This window comes from Diorhabda carinulata, chromosome X (genome assembly GCF_026250575.1).
Source record: "Diorhabda carinulata isolate Delta chromosome X, icDioCari1.1, whole genome shotgun sequence".
NCBI classification, from domain to species: Eukaryota; Metazoa; Arthropoda; class Insecta; order Coleoptera; family Chrysomelidae; genus Diorhabda; species Diorhabda carinulata.
In genome coordinates, this window is record NC_079472.1 from 14754992 (window position 1) to 14782950 (window position 27959).

General features: G+C 32.4%; 4 protein-coding genes across 7 annotated transcripts; 2 read left to right on the plus strand and 2 right to left on the minus strand.

Annotated features, from left to right (window-relative positions):
* Window positions 1-222: 222 nt before the first annotated feature.
* On the minus strand, window positions 223-2437 carry LOC130901422 (uncharacterized). The gene is made up of 3 exons (XM_057812815.1): window positions 2417-2437; window positions 1741-1833; window positions 223-490 (listed from the first exon to the last, which is right to left on the minus strand). The coding sequence occupies exons 2-3, from the start codon at window positions 1822-1824 to the stop codon at window positions 272-274; spliced, it is 303 nt and encodes a 100-aa protein (XP_057668798.1). The 5' UTR covers window positions 1825-1833; window positions 2417-2437; the 3' UTR covers window positions 223-271.
* A 697-nt stretch (window positions 2438-3134) lies between these two features.
* LOC130901481 (rac GTPase-activating protein 1-like) lies at window positions 3135-7448 on the plus strand. The gene is made up of 5 exons (XM_057812912.1): window positions 3135-3750; window positions 3810-3993; window positions 4548-4729; window positions 4788-5159; window positions 5608-7448. Exons 1-5 carry the CDS (start codon window positions 3249-3251, stop codon window positions 6216-6218), a joined length of 1851 nt encoding a protein of 616 aa, XP_057668895.1. The 5' UTR covers window positions 3135-3248; the 3' UTR covers window positions 6219-7448.
* A 796-nt stretch (window positions 7449-8244) lies between these two features.
* LOC130901157 (zinc finger protein 664-like) lies at window positions 8245-21123 on the minus strand. Of its 4 annotated transcripts, none has more exons than XM_057812284.1 (9): window positions 20945-21123; window positions 19045-19418; window positions 17654-17740; window positions 16590-16772; window positions 16420-16529; window positions 13769-13926; window positions 11281-11510; window positions 9602-9799; window positions 8245-8462 (listed from the first exon to the last, which is right to left on the minus strand). In XM_057812284.1, the coding sequence occupies exons 1-9, from the start codon at window positions 20998-21000 to the stop codon at window positions 8440-8442; spliced, it is 1419 nt and encodes a 472-aa protein (XP_057668267.1). In that variant the 5' UTR covers window positions 21001-21123; the 3' UTR covers window positions 8245-8439. The 4 variants fall into 4 exon arrangements, with proteins under 4 accessions (XP_057668267.1, XP_057668265.1, XP_057668264.1 ...); XM_057812282.1 differs by having other exon boundaries at window positions 11281-11507; window positions 17648-17740; XM_057812281.1 differs by having other exon boundaries at window positions 17648-17740.
* A 4240-nt stretch (window positions 21124-25363) lies between these two features.
* Window positions 25364-27934, plus strand: LOC130900385 (uncharacterized). Its single transcript, XM_057810936.1, has 2 exons — window positions 25364-25547; window positions 27187-27934. The coding sequence occupies exons 1-2, from the start codon at window positions 25494-25496 to the stop codon at window positions 27523-27525; spliced, it is 393 nt and encodes a 130-aa protein (XP_057666919.1). The 5' UTR covers window positions 25364-25493; the 3' UTR covers window positions 27526-27934.
* The last annotated feature ends 25 nt before the right edge of the window (window positions 27935-27959 follow it).

Genomic DNA, 27959 nt, shown 5'->3' on the forward strand with positions numbered 1-27959 from the left:
GGCTCATATTAATAATTTAAAAATATTTGACTTTGGGAATATGAGTAAAATTCAAGATTTTTCAGGTTTCGTCTACACGAATTCGAATTTTTTAAATATAAGGAAGTGGGAAATTGGTGGTCTAACTTGTGTAGTTAATTGAATTTACAATACTTCTACTTCGATGGTGAAGTATGGCTTTCAAGGTAGAAGCGGAATACAATAAAAAAGAAGAAATTCAAGTTTAAAATACTTTTATTTTCGGTATACTTGACATTTTACATAAAACTTTTCAGTTTCTGTAGCCCGAATTTCTCATATAACTCATTAAAGCGCTAGAAAGTTCGGGATTTCGTTTTATGTTCGGTCGACCATACAACATGTTCAAAGCACTACTTATTTCAGAATTTCGCTTCTGCTCCGTTGGATAATCAAAAGAAAAAGAAGACTCTTCTGTATTTCTAGCGTTAAGTTGCTCCGCATCTAACCAACAAATACGTTGATGTTCTTTCTGTAAAAAGTAATTTTAAAAAAAGGTGTAAAATATATTAGTACTTTCACAAAGTTTTAAAAAAGCAAAATTAAATTCAAAGTTAGCGCCGAACAACAAACACAGAGCACGAATCAAAGCGTTAAAAAATGGCTACTATTACTACATCGTGATCGTAAATATTTTCACTATTTTAACATCTGGTCGTAATAGTAAACACACATTACTGGTTATGCGATTTCAATTAAACAATGTAACATCACTTTTTTACGAAGTTAGGAATACAGATAAGACGTATTTATATTTGCGTCTAATATTGCCACGTTTTTTTACAGTAAATACACAATATTTCTGTTACATGAATTTTAAGACATCTCAACAAAAACAAAGAAAGGTCACACTAACGATATTCAATTTTGTGATTTAAATATGTTATAAAGATGTCGTTACTTATCAGGAAAGGTCAAAATATAACAATAGGTCACAGAACATACCCTTCGTCTTATAGTTCATTCAGGGATGACATAACGATCATCTGCCATATTGTCTAGGAGAACAAGTATTGCATTATTCACATTAAAATTATTATTATTATTAATGATGTTTTATTTTCATTTTTTTTCCCGAATAACTCCATTTAAATGAAAAAAGAGCTTGAAACAACCAAATTCTCTATACACAAATGTAATCAAATCTCTTTATCCACCACAACAATATGGCCGACGTTATCATGTATAATGAGTATAATGAGGTTATAAGGTATGCAAAAAATTGTATATTTTTTCAAAGTAAAAAATTTTTAAATAAAATATTTACTTCTTCAAGAGATTGAAAATTTTCATTCGAATTTGAATGAGTTTGGGTAAAATTATACGTTTAATATCAATATTTCAATAACCTTATCAACAAACAATGTTTTATTCAAATTAAATAATTGCAGGCAACAGAGTACGAGACGCAATTTTCGCCACGTCACTCTCTGTTACAATATGAACGTTTTTCTTAAATTTGAACCATTCTTTCTAGTAAATTCATACACAAGTTTTTCGTTTGTTAAAATATCATGCTGAAGCCGGCCACCCGATATAAATATATGAAATATTTGTCGAACGAAAATCGCTAAAAAAAGTCTGGCAATATTATAATGATGTATAAGGTTTGTGTTAACATGTTTACTCCTAGTGATGTATAATGTTTTTGTTAGTCATAACCAATATAAAAGTTTATTTTCGAACATATGAACAATTAAAAAAATAATTGAAAGATCTCACCTCTGAATCTTCACATAGTATCGTAAAAGGCAGAGACTGAGTAATGGTTAATAAGCAAGCGAACACAAGTACTACGTGCTTCATTATTTCAATCTAAAAATCCAGAAAGATTCCTCTTAGAAAGAAGTGTATCCGGTATAATTCAATATTCATTGCAATATCTAAATCCAAATATTATGGATTTCCCAAATTTTAGCTTAAGTTTGGCAATAATTTGCTTCACGATATTCCCCGATCACGTACCGATTATCGAAACCAAGATGTGAGCAGAGAATTTTGTTAAGAACAATTGATCGTCCTTCCTACAGTACCGATCTAGTACCCAGTGACTACCATTTAAAAAAACACTTTAATATTTAGTATATGTAATACGACTATAAGTGGAAGGTCATCCGACTAAGTGAAACAAATAGTGTATCTTTTTCTCTCTCCTCCGAGTTTTTTATTTAGTTATGCGCATTTTTTACGTGCATGAAGCATGCGCAGTATAAATAAATTGTCTCGAACGAGAGAGAAAATGAATATTGTCGGCAAAGTCAATGCGGCTGTGTTTAGGTGGTTGCCAATACAACTAGAGCCTTAATATCGGCGAAAATGGAGTTCTAAATATAATAAATAAAAACGATTTAGAATCTTAATGCTATTTATTATAAAAATAATTTATAATGGAACTTACCTGTACCTTTGGTATGATATCAATAGCAAAATTATTCATTTTGGTGATCTTTATATATTCTTGACACAGATGATTGATCATAATTAAAGGTTTTGTTCGGCTTATCTATATTTCCCACCGTACATAGCGGCCTTTTTAACAATTCAATCATCTGGAAAATAATAAATATCCCTCAGTTGTTCATTTCAATATAATCAATTGATAATTTTATTTACTTACATGTAGCACCACATTTTGATTTTTAATATTCTATAAGATATAATCAGTGTTTACTTCGTACCGTGATGTTTTTTTTATCTTTGAACATGGTTGAGCTACGATTACCACAATACATAATTCCAGAAAAATCACACACACACTCAATTGGATTATTGCGACAGAATACACTCAGAGAAAAACTCAAATATTTCGCTGAGCAAAATAAATATTTATTAACCATACCCGGGCCGAGTCGCACCTTTCCCTCCACGCTGTTTCCCTAAAAAGACGGTTAACCGCTCTTCGGATAGAACTCGACAAAAAAGTGTCATATATTTTGACGCGCTGATCAGATTATATCAGCACAAAGCTTGAGGATAGGAATAGCTTTCAAAATTTTATTAAAAAAATTATTTGTTTCTTACGAATTTCAAAGTTTGGTTTGGCATATTCCTGATCTAAGTATCCAACAGTTTTATTATTAATCTTAAGTTGGCGACTTTGCGGAACCTATTCCTTTATTTATCTCTTCTTATTAACAAGTTGTCATATGTCAAAGTTCGATTTGAAACTTAACGTTTAAAACAGTCGTTTAAATGCCATTCATTTAAATTTGTTATATTAAAGCTTTAAAATGTGTGATACTCCATTTAAGCCATATCCTCATAAAAAAGCGAAACTAACAAATTCAGATAGTGAACAAAGTGTAATTTCAGATACAGGTTCAACAAACTCCGATCAAGGATCAACAAGAGATTTAACTATAGTGGCTTGTTATGATGAACTAATACGGTTATATCAGCAAAAAATCGAAGATAGAGATACTCTACACGAAAGCTTCTATAGTTTTGCAGAACAAACGCATTTACTTTACGAAGAATGGAGGAAAAAGATAGCAGAATGCGATAGACTCCGAACCGAAATAGATGAAAAAAACGAGGAATTAAATGAATACAATAGACGTCTAAAAAGTGCCAGAAAATTGTTGGATGAAGAAACTAGGAAAAGAAAAATTTCTGATAACGAATGTGCCGTACTTAAGCATCAAATTGCCAAATTTTGTAATTCACTTGTTAAGGATGGAAGAAATAAACTTGCCGATGATACTAAACAACAAATTAGTAACCTTTACTCGGGTAAATATAACTTTTCATCTGATTAACTTTTAGATACTCAAGTTTATTAACTTTTTTAGGTAGAATGAGCTTTGGGGATGCAGAACGTCTTAGTGCCATCAAAGAAGTCAATTCAACAGGTTCAATACTCTCTGACTTCAGTTATTCTCGTTCAGAGGATGATTTAGATTCTTCCAGAGTTAGTAAGGAATGGAAACGCCAAAGAAGTGATGAACCAGAAGAACCAACAAGCAAAAAGCGAAAGTAAGTAATTTATGTATGTGTCTATTTAAGTTAAAAAGCAGCTTTCCTATATTAAATTTTTCATGAACAGACTTTTCATTTAAAAAAATTTTGTGGGCTTCTTTTTTTATTTTAAAGATTTAGAAGTAGATGGTTAACCATCTATTTAGATTTATTTTTTTATTCTTTGTATTTTTAGAGAGTAGATATTTTTCTGTATCTGGCTCTAATATTGATTTTTTTTCCTCTTCTGTTGTTCTGTTATTGTCTGAAGGTGTCCCTAGTTGATTTTGGATCAAATATATTGATATTTTTAATGCTGTTTTCTTCTTGTTTAATGTCTTACTTTTTTATGGATATGGGGTGTTTATTTGTGGAAATTTGCGCATTTCCATATATCTGGCCCTGATATAGGATCTATTTCTCTGCAGAGTTTCTGTCATTTGCAGTAATAGCTATGATGTTTATTTATATCCATTGAAGGTTTTGGTCAGTTATGTAGTAAGAAGCTTCAGTTGTACAATTTTATCTAAATGTTCACAATTATGATTGTTTTACATAGAAAAATTGTTTAGATCTTCAACAAAAGCAGTTGAAATTGGAAATGCTGATACTGTTAGAGCCACTACTACTCTAACTATAAATAAAGATGGCCCCATAACTGCAACTTCAATAATCGAATCTATCCCGAAATCTGAGGAGGACTTGGCGCCTGTAGTTCCTCCTAATTTGGTATTTGAATCATGGGATCAACAAGGTATACCTAAGATTTCAAATATACTTCATTGCCTTACACACTTTTGTATCTATTCCAGATAAAAAAATAAATTTTCCTCAAATAGATGGTACTAATTACCGAAAACATTATTTTCAACAAAAAACTGTCGTGATGCCGAACATATGTATGGTTTGTGAAAAACACATTCGCTTTGGTAAAACCGGTTATAAATGTAAAGAATGCAAAATGTTTTGTCATTCGGAATGTAAGGATATGTTACCGACACCTTGCGTACCTGTCATAAATACACCAACCTCGAAGAAATTCACAGGTACTGTTGCCGATTATACGCCTACAAGTCCTCCAATGGTGCCATCTTTAATTGTACATTGTGTCAATGAAATCGAGTATAGAGGATTGAAAGAATTGGGGATTTATAGGATTCCTGGATCCGAGAAAGATGTTAAAGGTATGTATAATATTGTTACTTACTTATCCTCAACTTCTTCTAGGTTTAGTGCGTTTCCAGTTCATTTGCCTTTTTTTAAGTCTGTTTACTATTTTTGTATTCCATTTTCATCTGGTTATGCCTCTTCTCTTTTTTTATATTGATTTCACATTTGATTCATTATAGAAATTAGTTTACACCAAATAACAACATTTTGTAAAATTAAATTCTTGAAAATTATATCCTATCTATGTCTGATTACACTATTGTAATAATTATGATTTTTTACTAGTTATATTTCAGGATTTTCTTATTTACTTTTGGTAACCACTCTCAACAACCTTTTTTCCCCCGCCTTTTATAGTCTTTTCTAATGATTGTTATTTTTTTAATTATATTCTATCACGATGTCGGTTTGAAATATATATTTTTATTCGATTTTCGTTAATTCTTTCTATCTTTATTGCAGGGTTGAAAGAAAAATTTTTAACCAGCAGGATAGCACCTAACCTCAAAGAAGTAGACATCCACGTGATTTGCGGTTGTATAAAAGATTTCCTTCGCTCCCTCGCCGAACCTCTAATTACTTATGCCCTCTGGCAAGATTTCGTTACAGCAGTTAGAGCTAAAGACCCCAACGACGTGGCTCCAGCGTTGTACGAAACAATTTCAAAATTACCCCAACCCAATAGAGACACCTTAGCGTTTGTGATTTTACATTTACAAAAAGTCGCCCAAAGTCCCGATTGTAAAATGCCCGCCGATAATTTATCCAAAGTTTTTGGTCCAACTATAGTCGGTTATTCTTCTAATCACCCCGAGCACAATAAATTAATCGAAGAAACTAAATATATAGTTAACGTTATGTCTCATCTTCTGAAGATACCTTCCGATTTTTGGTTTAATTTTATCAACGTTTGTCTCACTCCGTCGACCAACAGGCTACAACAAACACCCAGTACGGATTCTTTATTGAGACCGACGGCTACGAAATTTTTCACTCCGGTTACCAGGAGTGAAGGGAAATTTAGGAAAAAGAGAGAGGGGAAGTTTTTCGGAACCCCGCCAGCTTATAAATAATTTTTTTTGTAATTTTCATACAAGGATATTTATTTTTATTATTATTATCATTGTTTGAGATATTTTTATACAGCCTGTATAAATATTATGCAGTTTATGTGTTATGGATTAAGTGGTAAGTGGGACCGTGGGGCATTATGAAAAATTGAATTGTTCAACACCTATGGGGACGAGTGATAAAAAACAAACAAACAAAAGTGGGACAACTTTTGAACCCTGTGGCACACCAGATATTATTTCGCTAGCCTTCTTCGTTTCCAGAGTCGACCATCTATCAGTCAGCTTCTCTCAGTCCTCGTATCGAGAATGGAGGCGTCGTATTTATAATCTGAGTCCATCCTTTTATATCAGATAAGATTTTACCTAAAAAATAATAGATTAATGTTATTTATTAAGAAACTGAAATGAACCCAGACCTCCATTTGGCCCCAAGCCCCATTACTCCCTACACCCTACACCCAATACCCCATCACTCAGAACCAAAAAAAATCAACTAATAAAATGTTGAACGAATTCCTATAAACAACCATATCTAAATAGATAACACCAAAGATCAAAAAGATATAAATCGAATCATTATACTTACTCCACCCTCATAGAGTCTTGTATATAATTCCTGGAGGAGGGCGATTTAGAGGCGTTGAAGCGGAACTGATCCAGGTAGGGGTTCGACGTTGGAGGCACCGACGTTCAGGACAGAAAGAATCGATTGCTGAGAAGTCCCTGGTTCTCAAAGGATCAGTTAAAGTAGAAAGATAATTTCCTTAAAATAATGACGTTTAACCTTATAAAAAATGAAATCGATGAATCGCGGTTTCTCTCGCACTGACATGTTCTGTCACTCATCCTTTTTGTGATACCACGAAATAACCTCTAGCCTATGTACTTAACCTATGTATTTAAGAAAAAACGTGGTATTTGATTTTATAATTACAAATAAAATCTTTGGCAAGTTAATTATATACATTTTATTCTCCTTGAATTGAAATTATAATTTTAGATATTCAGAATACATTCTGAATGTGTGTCAAAATTATTTACGCTATTTACAAACGCTTAGTTTCTTATATGTGTGCTACCCCATCATGACCCCTTTCCCCAATATGCATAATGTCCGGTTATTATAGATAATAACGCCCACAATCACTTGATTTGTAACATATTATGGTGAATTCAGTAGTTTACTTTGACTTAATATCAAAATACATGGAAATTTAACTATTCAATAAACAATTTGTTTTAATAATTATAACCTTAAATTCCCCAGCAGGAGACTTTTCCTCATGAAGTGGTATTCGGCCTCAGTTAAAATATTTAAATAACTGGTACTAAGATGGGGTGAACAATTTATATTAAATTGGACGCTACCAGCTTTTTAACGAACTTAAACTATTCCCGGACACGATTATCCAAATTATTATTTATTATTAAATAATAAGTACCGGTGGAGTCCTTTGGGTATGGTTGAAATTACAACCTGACAGCTATAGAATATTGAATATAAAGCATAAATTCATCACAAATTTACTTTGATTTAAATTGTAGGTGGATAGAGGACGATTTAGCACACATTCCGACGTTTTATTGAATCTTTAGAAAGAAGTGGGATGTCGATGGCGAATTAATTTCTTCAAAAACTCGAATGTTAGAATAAATAAATCCGAGTCGACTACTGTACCACAATACGTGAAAAAAAAAATATTCAAAATGTTTCCCGAATGGCATGTGTCATAATAATTAAATTTGAAGTAAAAAAATTGTTTTAATAATGAAATTTATTTTCAACCGAGGGATAATAATCATGAATTTATCTAGAACGAATAAAAGTTGTTCATTGTATTCACCAGATTTTGCCTTCAGCGACTTTCTCCTGTCTTGAAGGCAAAGGATTTGTATTATCGCATAGGTAAATAGATAAAATTCTTCGGTCACGGGAAATAAAACACATACAATAATTTTTTTATTGTACAAAATAAACAGATTCAGGTATCTGATGGATAAATATTTTAAAAGAAAATTTGAGGTTAGATTGTTTTAATAAATGAAGGAAAAACATAATTTTAATACGTTTAAGTGAAACTAATACAATGATAAGTTTAAACTCTTAAACTTATTATAGTAGCATATCAAAAAATTCTATATAAACGAATAAAATTATACAATTCAAAAATAAACAAATATAAGACGTTTAGTTTGAGATCCAGACTCGACACTGGAACTGTCACGCAAAAGACCTTTTTGAATCTACGAAAAATAGAAAATTAAACATTAAAAAATGATAAAAAACTATTAATTTTACATAAAGTATTGTTACGAACTCGTCCACCGATATAGACCGTGAAGCCGGCTCTGTTCCAATGAATGGCGGATGCACCGCGGATTTCATGTTTCATTTTTGTTACCATTTTTAAGAAGACGTATTCGGCAATCTAGAGATTTCAATAATCGAAGGTTCAAAAAAGTGGTTTGAATATATTATAAAGCAGTAAATCATCATTTTTATGAATCCAAAAGTGAAATAAAAAGAATGAAGGCAAGGTACAATCCCCAGGTCACTTTTTGTAAGGTTCCCGACGGAAATCTAATAACTGATGGACCAGCAGCTGAATCAGGACATCCCCATTTCAATTGGGACAACCGTGAGCATCGACGACGACCAGATCAAATTGACTGTCAGATCAGAGGAAATCTTTGGCATCATCAGAAAGCTGAAAAACAACAAGTCCTCCGGTGTAGATGACATTCCTACGGAGTTCTTCATATACGGCAATCTAGAGATTTCCAGAATTCGAAGGTTCCAGAAAGCGGTTTCAATATATAAAGCAGTTAATCATCATTTTTATGAATCTAAATGTGAAATAAAAAGAATGAAGGCAGGATACAATCCCCAGGTCACTTTTTGTAAGGACCCCGATGGAAATCTAATAACTGATACTCAAAAAATGGATCAGCAGCCGAATCAAGACTCCCCCATTTCAACTGGGACAACCGTGAGCAATGACGACGACCAGAGCAGTGATCAAATGCCAGATGAGTGGAGCGTTGTTTACCATTTATTGTTTTTTTTCTTTGATTTAAATTTTTCAATAAAAATAATTTTTATATTAATACCTTTCGCCCATAACTAGATTATATCCAAATACAAATAAATAGTTCAAAATTTTCTTTAGCTTTACACACTTAGTGACCAAAAAAGAGAAAAGAAGAAGTTTCAGGTATATTGAGTCCCGAATAATTGACAATATGGATTTTTGGACAGGTTTTTAGTTCATCGGGGTGTGGGTGGGTTTAAATGGATAACAATTCATGATCCCGCTTTCAGATACTTTAAAAATATTCAAAACGAATTTATTGTAAAATATTGTAAATTATGATACACTAACCTGAAAAATTATTTTCGTCATAATTTGTAAACGTGGAACCGTTGGCGAAATTATCTACTTTGAAAGATATTATTTCAGAATGATTTCCGAAAAGTTGATTTGGTCCAGGATTGACAACTGATATTGACAATTTACCTCCAAAATCGTTTTGCTGGACAACAGTTGCCACTATAGGTATCTTCACTTGTAATTTGCGTTCTAGAAAATTTTTAGTATATAACAAAAGTGTTCCGAAAAAATTTGTCGCAATTTTGAAAACAACATTTTTTTCTCAATTGAAATTATACTTGAGGAGCCATTTTCTTCGATTGCACTTTTTCTTAACGCGTTGCATCATTTGATGATTCTCAATTTCGCGAATTTTCGAAATATTCCACGTCGCAGCTGTTGCTCATTTTCAACTCTATCATACACTATTCTACTCTCCAATAGAGCGAGTCTGGGAAACATTTCGGATATTATCTTCTTTCTTCTATGTCTTGAGCCTCTAACTAATCTCTGGTTATTCTGGCGGAGTGACAAGAAAAGATCAATCAATCAATTTTGGAAAACATCTTTCTTATAAGGACGTGAAATGCCTACTTCGGATATGGCGCACAATGACGACAATTTTCTATGTCACCCGCGTAAAATCCATCATTGTGTGTTCTGTGTGAAGTGATGCAATTGATCCTCATTTTTGGACATTTCTCTTAAATTTTGGCTCTTGACTATGCGGGAAACCCAAAATCGTCGAGCCCAATTTAAGTTGACGTTCCTAATTTGTATTTCGCACATTCCACCAATCTATTTGACAGAGCATAAGCCAAAGTCAACGAATATGATCAACCATCTTAGCCCGAAGATACATTACAAGTATAAAGTTATGGTTCTCTTTTTCAAGTAATAATATAGTTCACTACACACCAAAGAAGACAGAAGAAACGTTTTTTATGGAGTATTAATTTTTCTTTGAAAATAAGTATTCCGAACCTAAATATTGGTGAATATGGTAGTTTCAAAAATCAAAATAGAAATGCAAAATTGATCAAACAAATCAATGTTTAAAGCACGATTACAAAGCACCGGCTTGTTTTACATTAATTTACTAAGAAAACTTTTTTCAAGGAAATTTAAGAATTCGCATAGTTAAAATTTTTCATATTGATAATTGACGAGTTTTGAATAAAAAAAAGCGATTAGTGTTAGAAAAAATCAATAGTCGCTACGATACACCCCTTAATATTATTATTAAAGATTCAAATTTTCACGATAATTTTTTTATTATCATGAATGATAATTTTGCCGACAGTTTACACTCACAGGCTCGCGCCGAGCTCACAGTATAGTTCGTGCTCTTGACGCATAAGCACGTCTTGCCATTTTCTCAATCAAAGTTCATTTGTAGTAGGTATGGACAGTAAAAGCGACTGAGCAACCTGGGGGAACCCCGGAAAACGAGCTGCGAAGAATATGCGAGTGGGATCCACACTCATGCTTCGCGGTCTCTTCGCGAATCGCGCGCGAGTGCGAACGCGGCTTCACAATATCGTTTTTAAAAAAAAAATAATCGAATATTAATCTTGTACGCCAAATGTGTTTTTTATGGTGGTTATTTGATAAAAAATTGATTTTTTTCCGAAAACATTTGTTAGTTAAAAAATTACAAGGAAATTTAGGTGACGTCGGTGGAAACTTACCGACAGAAGTTTTGTCGTTTTTGCAATTATTCGATAAAGAACAAAGACTCTTTAAATCTTCTACAGAAGCGGGAAGCAACATTTGTTTTTCGCCTGCAGGTACTACAGTTACCAATACGGGTACTCCGTTTTCAGGACAAAAAAGAGCGAATGGTATAACGTTAGATTCGATGGCAAGTCTCATGGCTTCGGTGTTTATTGGTTCAACAAAAATGGCGTTTGTATTACTACTGTAAATAAAAAAAACATTTTACACAACTAAACCGAACTGAATGAAAAACTAGTCTGGAAATATTTTAGGACCTAGAGCAAAAATATAAATAGTGTAGAGTTTTCGCATCCTCGGTACCAAATACGATTAAAAAGAAAAACTTTAAATTGTTTCTGATTAATTTTATGTTCAGGTGGGATACATAAATGGTCAGAAAGCCGAATTTGCGGCTTAATTACTAAGGAAAAATTGTCTCAAATCAATTTTTTTGTATTGGTCCGTCGGGAAAACAAGAATTTCAGTTAGGCCAGTTTTTTACTCTCCCGGACGTCATAAGAACTATTTGGTTGGCGGTAGTAGTTGCATTCATCAGTATGCACCCTACCTGTATAGGTGAAATATCAATTTTTCAAATAATTTTAAGAAGTTCTTTTTTGTTTTTATTATTTTTCAACATATATCTATTATTGGCAAACATTTCTTTCAAAATCTTTTAGTATAACTAAATTAATTTGCCAAAAAATAATTCGATTTTTAAACCTTCAGTCAGACCGAATACTTGCATTAGAAGTTTTCAATTTCTTCGATATAAATTTCTATATGTGAATTTTGGGACGTATTATCTGTTGAACTAGATGCTCCATTTCTGACAGAACACTTTTCTCGCACAAATGCTGAAGAATTGACGGTTCTACGTTGCTCTAATGGAACGATACCGAATACACTATTTACACCACCACTACACCAAAATTCACAATTACACTCTCTAACGCGCGTTTTAATAACCAAGTTATCGTCTTCAGAGATTGAAATTAAACGGTGGCGACATCTCCAGTTGTTTCGAAAGAACAGGCGAACTTTTGTTTGATTTGGCTCGTTTTGAAAGACCCATACATTCGATTGTTGTTTATATTCGGGTTCATATGTATAGATCCATAATTCGCCACGATCTTACAGACATCTTCTGAACCTTCGCGATTGAAGGTTTTCAACATTACTTTGCATCAATCGACAAGAGGTTTTTTTAAGCGATTCCCAAATAATGCGGTATCCAAAGCGAACAAAACCAAATGTTCATGCAATATTGAATGTATGCGAGTGAAACTAACAGCCTATTTTGGACGACCTTCATCTTGTAGCGATTGGAAAACCAGCTCGAGATGGTGCTTCATCACCAAAAGTCGAAGCGAGTTTATCACCACATCGCTGTTGGTTTAATCCACGCCCAAAATAATAGATATTCAAAATTTCATTTTTTGAATATTTCAAGTATCTGTAAACGATTCAAATAGTGACAACACGTTCTGAGTACGTTCGCCATTAAAAATGTCAAACTTTATGTCAGATTTGACATATTCAGTGTTGCCATATCTCAAAATTTAAACCTCGTAGCACTAAAGTTTATCTAGAGAAAGTGACGTATGAAGATTATCTGTACACCGTATTATCAGATGTAATTTATTCCATTCATATCTTGACTAAACCTTGTGTCAGCGATTTATTTCACGTCAAGATATTTACTAAGTTCTTTTTACTAATGAAGATTATCGAAACATATGAGTAACTATTATATAATAGCCCCTCGACATTTCCAATGGAGCTAATCGGTCATTGTTTGATTGGATCAATTATTTTATCAAACTGGTGAAATTTCTGGATTTATTTGACTATTTGCCATTAGGATTGAAATTCTAGCAATGGTATATGCATGATGAAGCACTACTTCATTTTAATGTCAATGTTAGAGATATCCAAATAATATTATCGGACAAGGAAATAATTGTCATCATCGAGATTCGCCTCCACGTTCATTGGACCTCAATAAATGTGGTAAATTCCATTGGAGGCGTTCAGGAAATCTCCTTTAATATATTTCCATGCTTCTTCTATAGTTTTCTTCACAAAAAGAAGTGTCCTTAATTATCATAGTTTGGACTTCCCTGTACGCCTTTGCTCTGTGTCAGTTCTCATGCGGGACGATCTGTATACATTGAAAGTTGGGATACCGTTTATTAACCACGATTTTTTTTGATTTGATGGTGGTAAAAAAGATTTTTTTCATTTCAAAACCAAAGAAAACATACTATAAAAGGGCATTATAAATCTTTTCCGGGATAATAATTAATTCGAATCGAAAAATGGCAACCAAAAAAATATGAGAATCATCGATGTTTATATCTAGGTCCTGTGTGAGAATCCTAGAGACAAAAAGGATTGAAAATTGAAAATAAATAAGCGAAAACACAATTTTTTGGTTTGTTAAAGAAAATTACTTACGTCAGATTATCCAAATGCTGTTTGTCTTCTGTTGATAGTATCGATGTACTAATCATCTTGTGGCAATACTGTTCGTGCAATTTCAAAAGTATATGTTTGGCATAACGTTTATTGCATACTTGACATATATATTTCGGTTTTTCCGTTATCTGATGCGCCTTGAAAATCACAAAATTTTTGGAACGAATTGACTTTTTTAAAACACTTCAACCGTATCATGAATTTTCAATCACTAACAGTGTATCATCCGGTCTCTGAGACCAGCAGTAATCAAATCTTTGTAGCACAAGCAGTGCACACTTTCCTGCTGCATTCCAGCCATCTGGGTTTTGAGGATCTTCGTTTCCAACTTATGGTAACCGTGATGTCACGTGGTAGGTTTGAGTATTATCTCGAAATGAAAGATATAAGATGAATGAGTTGATACAACTAATATCTAACATTTGATAGAATATTGCGAGTAGCCATCTTCTGATTCATCGAGTTGACAAATATATAGCAAATTTCATGTCTAGCGAGTCCACCCCTGCTTTCGTTTTATTGCAGTAACAAACTATTTTAGGTTTGTTTTATCTGTCCCCTTTTTCAATACTGCGGTGGTACCGGATTATTTTTCTTAGACACAACAGAAAGCAAAGTTGTATTGTCTGCAAATCCATATAAAGTTGATCTTTCTTTTCTGTTTGGTGATGGTAAGCATTTAGGAGGTATTTCGATCTCCAAGGGCATCAACACACTCAATACCACAAACAATAAAATACGAAATGGTCTGGACGACGGCTCACAGCCAACTGAAGATTACAAATAACAATTGGCGGGAAACTACTGAGCGGGAAAAAGTGGATGAATCATCAGAAATGCCAATTTCGAAGAGCCAAATTTCCCCTCGGATCTCAGAAACCGGTGATACGGTTAAAGTGTTAATATCGGCACGTTATCTATGATCATAGAAATGAGTGAAAATATTACCATCTAATTGAAATGTCGCTAGATTGTACTGAATTGATTATTCAAATTTTTCAGTTTCATTATTTTGTTTCCTAAATATATCCAATGATCTTTTGGAAAATATTATTTTTTAAGTTAAATTTTTTCGACAATTCCGCTATTTTACTTAATTCTTTCAAATAATTTTCTCTTTTTGAATTCTACTTATAATATTGGCATAATCACCCTTAAGATAAGGGTGAGGTTACAATTATTTCCATGAAACTATAAATTGGGATGATCGTTGGGAATACTATTAATAATTACGTGGGCTGATCAGTTTGTTCTACTCCTGACTCATTCAAAATCAAAACAATCTTTGATCATGATCACTTTTTAAGGTTATGTACGGAGATGATCCTAGATGTAGCGGTACTGGATGATCGTCGACTGAAAGTGCGACAGCTAATAGACATAGCAGGCATATTAACTGAAAATTTGGCCATGAGGAAGCTGCGCGCAAGATGGGCGCCGCGTTTGCTTACAATGGATCGTGAAGACGTTTCCATCGAGTGTTTGGCGATGTTTTACACTTCTGCGCAGTTTCATAACTTTGGATGAAACGTGGGTCCATCCACTTCACACCCGAATCCAAAAGAACAATCGAAACAATGCACTGAAAAGGTAAAACCGGCTCCAAAGAAGACAAAGATCGTTCCATCTGCAGATAAGGTCATGGCGTCGGTTTTTTGGGATGCGCGTGGGATAATTCTCATTGATTATTTTAAAAAAGGAGAAACCATCAACGGAGAGTATTATGCGAACGTTTGAATGAAGAAATCAAGGAAAACAGCTAAGAAGAAAATGTTGTTTCATCAAGACAATGCACCAGCTCACACATCCGTTATGATTAATGAACAAAAGTTTGATTTGCCACCTTATTCGCCAAATTTACGCCTCTCGGATTATTTTCTGTTCCCATAATTGCAGAAATGGTTCGGTGGTCAAAGATTTTCCAACAATGAAAGCTGTTTTGAAACATAAATATATTTTTCTCCAATGTTTTTGAGCCAGGTACTTCTGGGATCATCCTCGTATATACAGAGTAATTAATTAGTGTAAGAAAGTTCAATATCTCCTTTGTTTTTTCAAATATCAATTTGAAGGATTACAGCCATCATGAGTCTTCACATTTTAAGATTATTTCACAGGGTGTTTCAGAAAACTATGCTACATCAAACAAACATTTTTTTAAATACCCTTTTAAACACCCAATATTTTATCGCTTATTTGGTATCAGCTTGAATTCCCTATAACAATAATATAGGATTCTGATGTATTCTACGGGGTGTTTATGAAGTTATAAACAATTTACCATAAGAATCGTAGGTACCCTGTACAATGTAGGAAAAATCCTAAAATGTTGCGACCAAAGCATTCGAATAATAGTAAAAATTATTTATTTCATCAATATTCATTGAATATAATACAGGGTGAAACAAAATATTAATATATGAACATTCCCTACACCTAAAATTATTAGTTCTTGAGATTCTTTGATTCACCATGTATTATGTTAACGGAATAACTGATTTTCCGGAATTTTTAGATGTTAAGTGAATAATTTAGTGCTTTAGTGTTAGTAAATAGTTATTGTATAAACAAAACCGCGATATTTCATCCCTTATTAATATGCTGGTCTATTTTCAACCCTTTTTACTTACCTTTATTTTGTGACACATCAAATTTGACATTTGATTAAATCCCTTTTCGCAAATATCGCATTTGTGCGGTCTGGCATTAGTATGAGTGAAAATGTGATTCCGTAAATTTCCTATAAAAATTGTACGGTGATTTTCTTACTAAAATATTTCTGGAAAATGGGGAAACTCACCTTTCTGGTGGAACGCTTTGGTACACAAATGACACGCGTGTGGTTTGAGACCTGTATGCGTTTTTCTATGGGAAATCAAAGTAGAAACGCGGTTAAAAGTCTTTTTACAAATTTCGCATATGTAAGGTCTTTCCGTAGAATGGACAGCTCTGTGTTGACAGAGAGTCGACATCTGGTTAAATGCTGGAAGCATAAAAATGGGATTTCAAGACTAGTATTTGTATATATACAGTTTGGAAATTTATGGATTTTAAGGTACCTCTACGTGTTGTTCAAATGATGGAGGATAAATCAAAAACGTGTAATCTAAGCCGATTAACAAACACGTACCATTAGAAACTCGAACCAAAAAATATACTGCACTGAAGTAATAAATGGTCAGCACATATTTGATAGAAACAACATAGAAAAAGAATACGATTTGTAAACAGAAAGCGACATGAGAATCTACAAAACGAGCGTAAAACCTATTGGTCATATCATGATACAAGGGGCAAAAAACCAGAATCTAATCGCACATACGGCACTAGGCAAGCCATCAAAAAGCTGATAAGAGGGCTGTAGCTCAACGTCTCAAGAAACTCAAACTCAAACTCAAACAGGACAGGTATCTATTGCAAGATAATAAAAAGGTCTATAGGACGTGGTAAATGAAAGGTATATAAAACAAAATTTGATAATAAGGTGCAAATCGTTACATACATAACAATAAGGAACTAACAAAACCAAAAATATTACATCACTCCCAATATAATTTTGAGATAACGGAGCTCTTAATATATCGACGGCACACCAGAAGTAAACCTTGCAGGTCCCGAAGAAAGTCATATGTGACTTGGTAGGGATTCTTAAGAAACAATTAATTCCATATCTCGGCTAGGCGATGAGTTTTTGTAAGTTCCTTAAATGAATAATTTGAAGACAAAAAACTGTATAAAAATATAATTGGCGCAGTTAAATTCATTAATTGAACGTTAGTTAGTTTAAAGCAGCTGAAATAACTTTTCATAAATAACATATTATCCTACCGACTGCGCCAAGTTAACATTATACTATACCTTTACCACAGGTTATGCACTGGTACTTCCTTTCATCTTTGTGTGTCGTCAAATGTCTCATTAAAGTATAATGATGAATAAACACCTTTTGACCTTAAAAAAATAGTAGTTCTTTTAAATAACTTTGAAATGAGGATTAGTGGAACTCTCTAGCATGAAAAACAAGAAAGTTATGGTCGAAATAAAATCGATTTATATTTTTTTTGTAGAAAAAAAACTCAATTTCACCCTTAGCAATAGTATCCATATTGCAATAAAAATATAATTCAGTGATGATTTATTTCAATCACGCCCTAATAATGATTTCTGGAAGTTTGAACGATGTATATTGCATTAATTATATTCAAAGTCGACAAATCATTATAGAAATTTTTAAAAATTTCTCCTTCTTTTCAAAATTTCTGATAAACTATAGGATATATATAAAAATTGATAAAGTACAAAAAGTCAGTATTTTTTTTGACAAATATTTTGGACTTACCAATCTTTGGTAACTTCTAAAACAACTGAGATATGATTTTAAAATCGAACCCTCACGTATGACTGATACCATTTTCGAACCCTTTAAACGTTGCCCTTTAAAAAATAGAGAGCTAAAGAAATTCATAAACTCATAGATTATAAAATTCCCTACGTTTCGAGCGACTAATTTGCTTGAAAATTAACCGAAATATGGCAAAAAAACTAAACAAACTTTTTTTAAATTTTGGAGCAGGTACATTTTGAAGTATAAGTGAAAGTATGCCTTGGAGGTGTGAATAATTTTTTCATTTTTTTGTCATAAGGGATGATTTATAGACGTTAAAAATTTTAAATACAAATTATTAAAGTCAAAACAGCTAAAATAAATAAATCATCGAAAAAAAAAATACGTCTATAAATATTTTTTTCGAAAATAATGGATGATTTATAAGGATTGAACTTTCGGAATGCAAAATATTTGATTTGAACACAAACAAAAAGAGTCAATTTAATATATGTAAGGTACCACAAAGTAATTATTTAAATATTAAATTAACCGGAGGTGTTTTATAAGAAGCATTAAATAACTTTTATTCAAACCTGGAAAATATTTTTTTTACTCATTAAATGCTTATAGTTATAATTTTATTGATTTTTTTCAATAAGGGTTAGTTTTCACCCCTAAGAGCAATAAGCACATATCGGCGTAAGGTAGATTTTGAAGATGAGGATGAGTCAAGTTCAATTCCAAATTTTCATGAAAATGGTACGATTGTATAAAAGAAAACTGGGTGCTAGAAGGTACAAAGACATTCCTTAGTCCCGTATTAGAAAAAAATTAATTTCTGCAGTTTCTTTTACTTCAAATACCGCGTAAATGTCTTTTCTAAATGCGAATCCAATTCCCATTTTAATAAATTAAGAAAAGAACTTACAAACATTACACATCCACGACTTGACGTGTTTTCCATTTTCGATTTTATACCATACTTGATACAAATTACTGCTTTCGTCTATATGTTTTTGTATCATATTTCCATTATTTATAGCATCTTGTACGCAATTGCTCGAAGCTTCTGGTATGTGCGAAGTTAATTCTTGAACGTTATTCAAAGTAATATTTTCATCAAGAATTTGCTCCGGTTCTGGTAATATATTATTTGAATTTTCTGTTTCGTGCGAAGTTAAATCTAGGTTATGTAACATTGGTATATCATAAGTATCGGCAGCTAATTGATTCGTTATATTGTCCAATTGGGCCAGTAGAAACAAATCATAATCGTCCAACGTGTCTTCTCTATGTATAGAGCTGAAAATTAATTTACATATCTTACAAAAATGTCTGTCTTTCTGAGACCATGTAAATCATATTTCTGCGAACAAGTAGAAATAGGTCAAATTTGGGCGGCAAGCTTTAAGAAGTCATTGTATAAACAATGTTAAAGACTTTAATAACATTTTTCTTGCTCTCTAAACAATTGATCTAACAGCTAGTTGTTTCAAGTGTCTGATTTAGATCTGGTGAGCTAATGAGCCTCGTAGTTGTCTTTATTGCCTGATTGATCAGGCACTCAAACTAACAAATTCTTGTAGGAAACATTCCAACACAATCCTAAAGCACGCCATTTCTCTTTAGTCAGCTCTGGTTATCTTGGAACTATCAGTGCACCAGATGGCTCCATTATTTAGTATTGGCGGTGCCTCTAAGTCGTTATTATTAACGATTACAGATACCATTCGGTTACTGTACATGAGATTGATGGGTCAATTGTCTGCAGTCTGTATCCTGTTTGTCACAGTTTGTAATTCGTTGTAATATTGCCGAAATGTCATCTTCATGGCTTCGAAATGTATCGTTCCATAGGGGGAGGATCTAGTAGAGCTTCAAAAGCTTTTACCGCGGCCGTACGCATGGACATTTTACTACAACCTGACTCTGTATGTGAGAATAGTCTTTAGCAGCGCATCCACAATCCTCAATAGGTGATAAAACTCTAGACTCAGTTTCGATATGATTTTTATGGACGTCAATCTTATCAGTAGAAAATATTTGACAATAATAATATAGCAAATAGAGTTGATGCTTCTATTTTTGATTGTTAATAGCAAGGAAGTTTACCGATATCAATATAGACCTAATTCTGATACCAAGTCCAATTTTCAGCACCTGGAATACTATCACACAGTACCTATACTTAAAAATCAAGAGGAAACTTTCTTATCTACCCCTTCATCTACTAGACACGAATGAAACCATCCTAAAAATCATCCCGCAGAGGAAAATTTTTCCTACATCAGTGCCATTCTTAAAATACCCTGTATTGACATCAAAATGTCACTATTTCAGTCAGTGATTTTCACTGATTTTCATGCAGCTCCGCTAACATAGTATGCCACTTGTGTTTGTTATATTAGCTTCCTGTTTTCGATTGGTATATAATTCGTTTTATCAAATAAACAAGTTCCAATTTTAAGAATGTAATTTTTAAATTTCGATTGATTTGAGCGAGAATTTATATATTTTAGAAATATTGAAATAGAACCCATCTTCCAAACGCGCGTCAGACAGTGTAATTGTGAGTGTTGGTGTAGTGTAAACAGTGAAGTGAAAAGAACAAAACAAGTACATATCCCCTAGTATTAAAAGTGATATAGTTTTCCATTCAGATTTTTTACAATTACAGCACTGAGCAATATACTACATATCTACATAATTTTATTTTCGTCTACACTTTTATCGAATTAACCGTCGATTTATATCAGTTAAGTATGAATATAATAAACTAAAATAACCCCAAATAAATATGTTAATTTTCTAAAATTAGATTATCTTACCTTTCAATTGGCAAATTGTTCATCTCACCCGTTTCTAAAAAATCTTGTTTTTCCATTGTAAATACTAAACAGATTCTTAAGTTCACAAATTTACCGAAAAAAATGTAAAATTATTTGTAATAAGTAGAAGTACAGAAGTAACTAAATTTGTGACTTACCCTAATGTCAATTTAATAAACGTCAAACCAAAGCTGAGCTACTTGATTTTATTACCCTGAATAAAAACTTGCAACACATGATTTAAACTGTCAGTAACATTGAAGTTTATTACCAACAGTAAAAAAAATAACACAGATTTATTTCTTTTTGTAACCAGCATCTATCTTCTTTTTAGTTTGGTATTACCTCTGACCTATTGTTTCGATGTTGGTAATAATTAATATTTCATAGTTGGTAACATGTATTCATCTGTCAACGCCAATCTTATCGCTTTTTACGTTTGATTATCAGATAGTTGTATATTCGTTAATGTGTTTTAGATTTTATTTTGCTGGTATTATTGCGCGATGAGGATGCTAAATAGGCAGTTACAGTGCTACTACCGATGTAATTCTTAAAAGAAACTATCAACACAGGAATCAGAATCGAACATAAGGATATATGATCAAGGATCAATACCGAAGATTAATATTCACGAAAACACTCATTCAGAAAACTAGTGGAGTGATGACGAGTCATTGTACTACAGAAATGGGAACATTGTAACGGAGAAGAAGAAACGATCAAGCATTTGCCCTGCTGCTGCACAACCACCAAAGAAATAGCGGATTTAGACAAAGAAAAAGTGATGTGTAGGAAATGCTTCAAAATAATCCATAAAAAGATGAGAGGAGGGTTGACTAGTTAACTAAATTTCCATATTGTGAAAAATAAAGTGTAACATAATACATTCATTATAAAACCGTCGGGGATAACAGACATAGTGAATTATGACATTATTATATAATAATTGTTAATCTATATGAAAACAAACAATTTTTTTAATTAGCTTTGAAAAAGTACGTTCTTATTTCCAACCTTATTTCCACAAATCGAAGCATGATAAAATCCTTTGAGGTATAACCTTATCTTAGTAACTAATAAAAGTTTCAGTGAGTAATGTCGAGGTTATGTTGTATGTGCGAGTCTTACAATGTGGAGTGTACGCGGTTTGCTAGCTCAGTTTTGTGATATGGCAACACTGATATGAATATGTCAAATCTGACATTGACATTTGACACTTTTAATAGTGAACTTACTCAGAACGTGTTGTCTTTATACAAGTGCTATTTGAGTTGTTGAGAGATGCTTGAAACATTTATCTTTGTCAAAAAATTAAATGGCGAGCATTTTGGAGCGATGCGCCGATCAACGGGCTTCGACTTTTGGTGATGGATCACCATCTCGAGACACCGTGTTTTGATCGACTGCTGGGCCAAAAAATATCGATAGTATGCGTAAACTGATATTGTAAGATCCTAATATGACAGTTCTACTCGGATACATTAAATGTTGCATGAACAATTGGGTCGCGATGGATACCGCATAATTTAACAATCGCTCAAAAGAAAAGTTCGACTGTATGGGTCTTCCAAGACGAACCAAACCTAACAAAAATTATTGGCGCATGGAGCACTTTAACGCAAATGGTCGTCGGTTCCATTAGAGCAACGTAGAACGGTCAATATTAAATGAAACACCAGCATTTGTTTGCTAGAAGTGTTCGAAAAAATCAGGGAAACTAATCGACGAATCATTCGCCACCACGACAATGCGAGTTCTCATAAAGCAGTTCAAACAAAAACATCGAATTGATGGGTCATCCTTGTTTGTCTTTTTGTAAAGATTTTCGCTTTTGATGATTGGATTATAGTCGTTTGTGGCTGCAGTGATCTAATATTGGGAAACTTTTCTCTAGGCTCCAATTTCAGGAGATCCAATTTGGTTTGGGTATGCTTGAACAAGTTAAATGACCTAGAGAAGAAGAATTACCCAATGGGATCGGGACATACAGAAGTGAAAGGAAATAAAATAAGTAATAGATTTAAACGGCTAATCGCTTCATAAGTCTTGAACCTTTTTGTGGTATCTGCTACGGACGATTGAGAAAAGAAGGTGGATAAGGAAAAAAAACTATAACTAGAGAAGATCTGATGCTAGTTGATTCTTATTTTTTTTTGTGTGACAATAATTCCAAAATCCGTTATTTCAACACTCGAAAAAGCCGATAAAACTCAAGATAATTTTACAAAGACTACTCAAAAGTAAGTTTTTTTGGAAACGTTGAAGAATACCCCTTGAATTTTTCACCACGAGCAGTCACATAACAGTCTCCGAATTCTAAGCTCGCTTGTTTTCGAATTGAAGTTCAAGTTTAATTTCAAGTTTTCTTCAGTTCCAAAATGATAACGAGATATATCGATATTTATTTCGCAGAACATGTTGGTTCATCCTTGCTGCATTTTCATAATAATTTCTTGTTATAAATAGAATATAATCATAAAAAAATATTCTATTGTTCAGACGTACTGACATGTGAAATTAACCGCTTGTACATTTTTTTTTTCTATTTAACTATATCTGACTCTTCATATCTGATATGCCCATGCATCTTTTCAAATTACTACAATTATATTTTCACACATATTTGAATGAAAATTTCATTCTTAGTTTCATAATTCATTTCCCCATGACATAAATATTCAAAATTAATTACATTAAAATGCTCGCAATCATCTATTCAAGGATTTCATAATAACAATCATTTAAATAACGATGGCACAACTGATAAATACACTTTAGTTTCTGAATAAATGTCATTTTCCATTTTCTAAGAAGAATTGAGTAATAATATAGATTATTCATAGAAAACGAAGTAGCTTTATTACAAAATCGTATATAGAAATGATATATATATAAACGTTTATATATAATTAATAGAATAACTTTATTGAATTGATCTTTAACCCAACGCCACACCCAACAAACCCACAAAATGAACGTTACGAAGCTGAAACGAATCGGCAACATCGTCGTCGCTGTAATAGATTTTGTTAGTAGCAAATACATATTACTGAATTCAATAATCACTAGCTCCACCATTTTTAAAAAAACTAAAAACTCCATCGAGAGATAGCAGCTCTAAAACTCGTTGAAAAAATCTCTTTCTAAAAGGCACATATCTAATAATGTGAAAATTATCCAGTTCATATACGTAACACGAATTCTAAAAGCACACAAATTCCATCCTAACAATCTTACAAATTACTGGAAATTCTTCTGGTAGGAGATTAAATATCTGTAATATTTGTTTTATTCAATCAACAAAATGAAAACTCCGAAAGACCAATCGACGTCAAATGGACCATAAAGGAGAGGGAGAAAGATTAAAGACACCATTTTAAATTAGACAATATAAAAATCAATGTACTGAATGTTCAGTTTCAAATATTAGTTGTTCACAGCTTAAAAGGCCATGAAATTCGTGTAACATGCGGAAAATATCTGATTTCAATTGGTAAATGATTGTACATATTTCTCACGTTATACAGTATCGAGCCCTCAATTCTAAACGCGATAAAGATCGTGCTCCGCGTTCCCAAACAAACGGATTTAAATATAAAGAAAGAAGAGTCAAAATTTTGAATCTTCTAAAGAAGTTCCGGCAGTGAGTCCTAGTGTTAAGTCTGAGTAAATATCTTGCGCTTTTTTGGGGATTGAAGATTCGCTCAAATTGAGTCGCAAAACACGTACTGTAGAAGGGAAGGATGCGAGTCAAAAGGGACATAAACTATTATAGAGGATGTTACTCGGAGCGCCAAACAGACAGAACTTTCCATTCCAAATGAGCTGGAATTTCGATAACCAAGTTAACAACTTCAGAGACTGAAGGTAAAGATAAACCTCCAGTCTCTGAAGACGATAACTTGGTTATCGAAACGTGCGTCAATGGTGGTGTACAAAACGCTGTTGAGACACAAAATATTAGAATCGCACTATGATTTAAGGGAGATTAGGTCACTAGATTTGGTCCTATGAAGTGCCTTAAATCAGGGTTGCTCCAAGAGAAACTAGTATTATCCGTAAAGAAACATTTGTCTAGATAGAAAATATCGTTGACAAACAGAACTTAGTAATTAGGATAATAAATTATCTTGACAAAATAAAAGTGAAGGATTAAAAAATCATGCCATTTTTTAAATACTGCACCCTGTATGTTTTTTCAAATCTTATTTTAAAAAATATTTATCATATTCAGTTAGTAAATAATCATTTATTCGATGTAGTTTTCGATAACTTTCTATAATATGTAATTTCTATAAATTTGTAGGATCCCTTTTTAGAGGTTGAAAAAAATTTCCTTAAAACGACTCTGGAATAGTTCACGGACGTGTAAAAATGAAAATTATTATTTCCAACAAAGCAGAACAAATATGACATCTTCATTAATAATTTATGTAATTGAATGTTTAACTTGTGAGACAATCTTTTACTATAAAAGGTGTTGAATAAATCAAATTCAAGTAGTTCTACATCGTCTTTAACATTTAAAACACACAAATACATAAAAATGTTGAGTTTTAGTTTATTATTTTGTGTTGCTCTGGCTATAAGTAACGCTAAGGTAATTTTCAATTTTTCTAACGAAAAATATTCAAAGAAAAATATAAAAAGTGAGATTATTTGTATATAAGTTACATTAACAGTTATATTTTCCCGAATTTTAGTTTATTTAATAAAAAAATATTTGGTAACAACATATAGAACAGAAAAATAGGATTATAGAGTGGAAAAAATGTTTTGACATATTCAAACATTGACATCATCGTAGAGATAAAATAAAATGTTTCTCAACACCTCCAGTCCATTTTCCAATCGAAAGTTTTTAAAAACGCCACCCTATATATTTTTTTTCTCAAAATGCATCAATTTTCAGCATAATTTTTACACTTTTTGCTATTTTTGAATTTGTTTCCTGTACTAATAAGTAACATGAACTCTTCTGGAAACAGAAACATGGTAAAGGTAAAAAAAATATATTATAAAGTTATTTTAAGCGATACTAATTAAAATTGATTATTTATCCGAACTATCTGGACTCTGATGACTATTGAAAAGAACAATTTGTTATTAGCTTGTTGGTCGTAAAGACACCGATGATGGTGAAAGTTCTGGTCGTTCAATTGAGGTGGTTACTTCAGAAAACATAAAAAAACTCTACAAATTTGATTATATCTAATCGTAAATTGAAATCTGATATCATAAAGATATCAGAAGTCAATATGTTTACAATTATGCATGAACATTTGGCCATAAGAAAGCTTTTTTCAAAATGAGTGCAACGTTTACTCACAGTCGATTAAAAATAAGAACGTGTGTGGTTATCACATCACTTCGAAATCAAAACGATCATCATCTGAATGGACTGCAGTCGGTGAACCACTTCCGAGGCGTCCAAAAGGACAACAGTGAGCTGGGAAAGTTATGGATTCAGTATTTTAGGATGTTCTTCATTGATTATCTCCAAAAAGAAGAGGCAATTAATAGCGAAAGCTACATATGATTGTTGGATCCTTTGAATGCAAAATTCAAGGAAAAACAGCCTCATATGTCGAAGGGAAAACCACTGATTCGCCAAGACAATGCACCGAATCACAAGTCGATGGCAACGATGATTAAATTGAAAGAATTGCTTCCTAATTCACTATATAGTCCAGATCTGGCCCTCATTGACTCAATGAAGAAGCAACTGCTGAAACTGAAGCTTATTTTGAGTTAAGAAACAAATCCTTTTACATGCACGGAATCGAGAAGTTTGAGAAGCCTTGGAATGATTTTATTGATCTCGAAGGATGAAAAAAAAAAACAATTTTTGACAAAAAAATGTGTTTTTAGTTCAATTCAATTATATTTTTCTCATTAATTGACTCCATAATAAAATAATATTTAAAAAATGGTAATAGTAAGTTTATTATACTTTTAACACTTCTGGCTATTTTTGTCTTCGTTTCCTGTACTAATAAGTAACATGAACATCAATTCCTCTGGTAGCGATAGAGCTCCAAGCAGAAATAAATTAATGTTAAAGAAAAAATTATTACCTCAACAAAACAAGTAAAATACTATTCAGATGAGTAAGATCTATTTAAATAACGTTTAAACTTGTTTCTAACTATTTTGAATCCCATTCAGTTTACGAAAATTGTTATATAAACGGTTATTTTCGGTAATAAAGCTATTAAAAAATTACATTGCTTTTTCAGCCTGTTTCAGATGACTTACAAAAGATGCAAGAGAGTCACGAGGCATGCTTGAAGGAAATAGGGATAGAAAAAGTTGATTTGCATAAAGTTTTAGAATCAAAAATACCCGAAGAGGTCCTCGAAAAGTATTCCTTCTGCTACGGTAAAAAATTTGGTTACATCGGAGGAGATAATAAAATTGACTTAATTGTGGCCAAAGACCAATTCGAAAAAATCATACCTGGTACAACAGAACAATTCATGAAGGCGTGCATCCCCGAAGGAGAAGTAACTGAAAAAAAGGCGTTGGAAATACAAAGATGTATAGTTAATAAAACTAAAGAGCTTTCAAAACAATAAAATTTTACATGTCGATCAATTTTATATCTGCGAAATAGTTTTTGAATTAGTTAAGTTATTAATTATTAATTATGTTAATTGTACAAGTTTTTTCCAATTAATTAGAAAAGTTAATTAGGTACACTAGATTCAACGTACCTAAATTACGTTTAACCGATGAACTTTCAAACCACAGAAAAGTCCAAACCTGATTTAGAAGTTCGAAGTCCTGCTAGTAGTCTATAATTTATGAAGGATTTTGTTTTTATTTTATTCATTTGTGAATCTGTGGATGAAGACATTGATCAGATATTAGAGGAAGATGTTAAATCATTTCTTGCATTAACTATTAACTATTTGATATATTAAATTAATATGTATTGATTCTAAAAATCCAGTTAATAAATATTGTGCTCAGAACCTCATAAAAGTCTTGTATAAACAAAAATATTTCT

What these genes read in the sequence shown, in the direction of transcription:
- LOC130901422 (XM_057812815.1), bottom strand. Translation starts at nt 1,824, where the DNA reads ATGAAGCACGTAGTACTTGTGTTCGCTTGCTTATTAACCATTACTCAG. An exon ending in TACTATGTGAAGATTCAGAG is followed by an intron (nt 491 to 1,740) that starts GTGAGATCTTTC and finishes TACTTTTTACAG; the next exon opens with AAAGAACATCAACGTATTTG.
- LOC130901481 (XM_057812912.1), top strand. Translation starts at nt 3,249, where the DNA reads ATGTGTGATACTCCATTTAAGCCATATCCTCATAAAAAAGCGAAACTA. An exon ending in AATTAGTAACCTTTACTCGG is followed by an intron (nt 3,751 to 3,809) that starts GTAAATATAACT and finishes TAACTTTTTTAG; the next exon opens with GTAGAATGAGCTTTGGGGAT. An exon ending in ATCCGAGAAAGATGTTAAAG is followed by an intron (nt 5,160 to 5,607) that starts GTATGTATAATA and finishes TCTTTATTGCAG; the next exon opens with GGTTGAAAGAAAAATTTTTA.
- LOC130901157 (XM_057812281.1), bottom strand. Translation starts at nt 21,000, where the DNA reads ATGGAAAAACAAGATTTTTTAGAAACGGGTGAGATGAACAATTTGCCA. An exon ending in AACAATTTGCCAATTGAAAG is followed by an intron (nt 19,419 to 20,944) that starts GTAAGATAATCT and finishes ATTAATTTTCAG; the next exon opens with CTCTATACATAGAGAAGACA. An exon ending in AAACGACAAAACTTCTGTCG is followed by an intron (nt 9,800 to 11,280) that starts GTAAGTTTCCAC and finishes AAAATTTTCTAG; the next exon opens with AACGCAAATTACAAGTGAAG.
- LOC130900385 (XM_057810936.1), top strand. Translation starts at nt 25,494, where the DNA reads ATGTTGAGTTTTAGTTTATTATTTTGTGTTGCTCTGGCTATAAGTAAC. An exon ending in TGGCTATAAGTAACGCTAAG is followed by an intron (nt 25,548 to 27,186) that starts GTAATTTTCAAT and finishes TTGCTTTTTCAG; the next exon opens with CCTGTTTCAGATGACTTACA.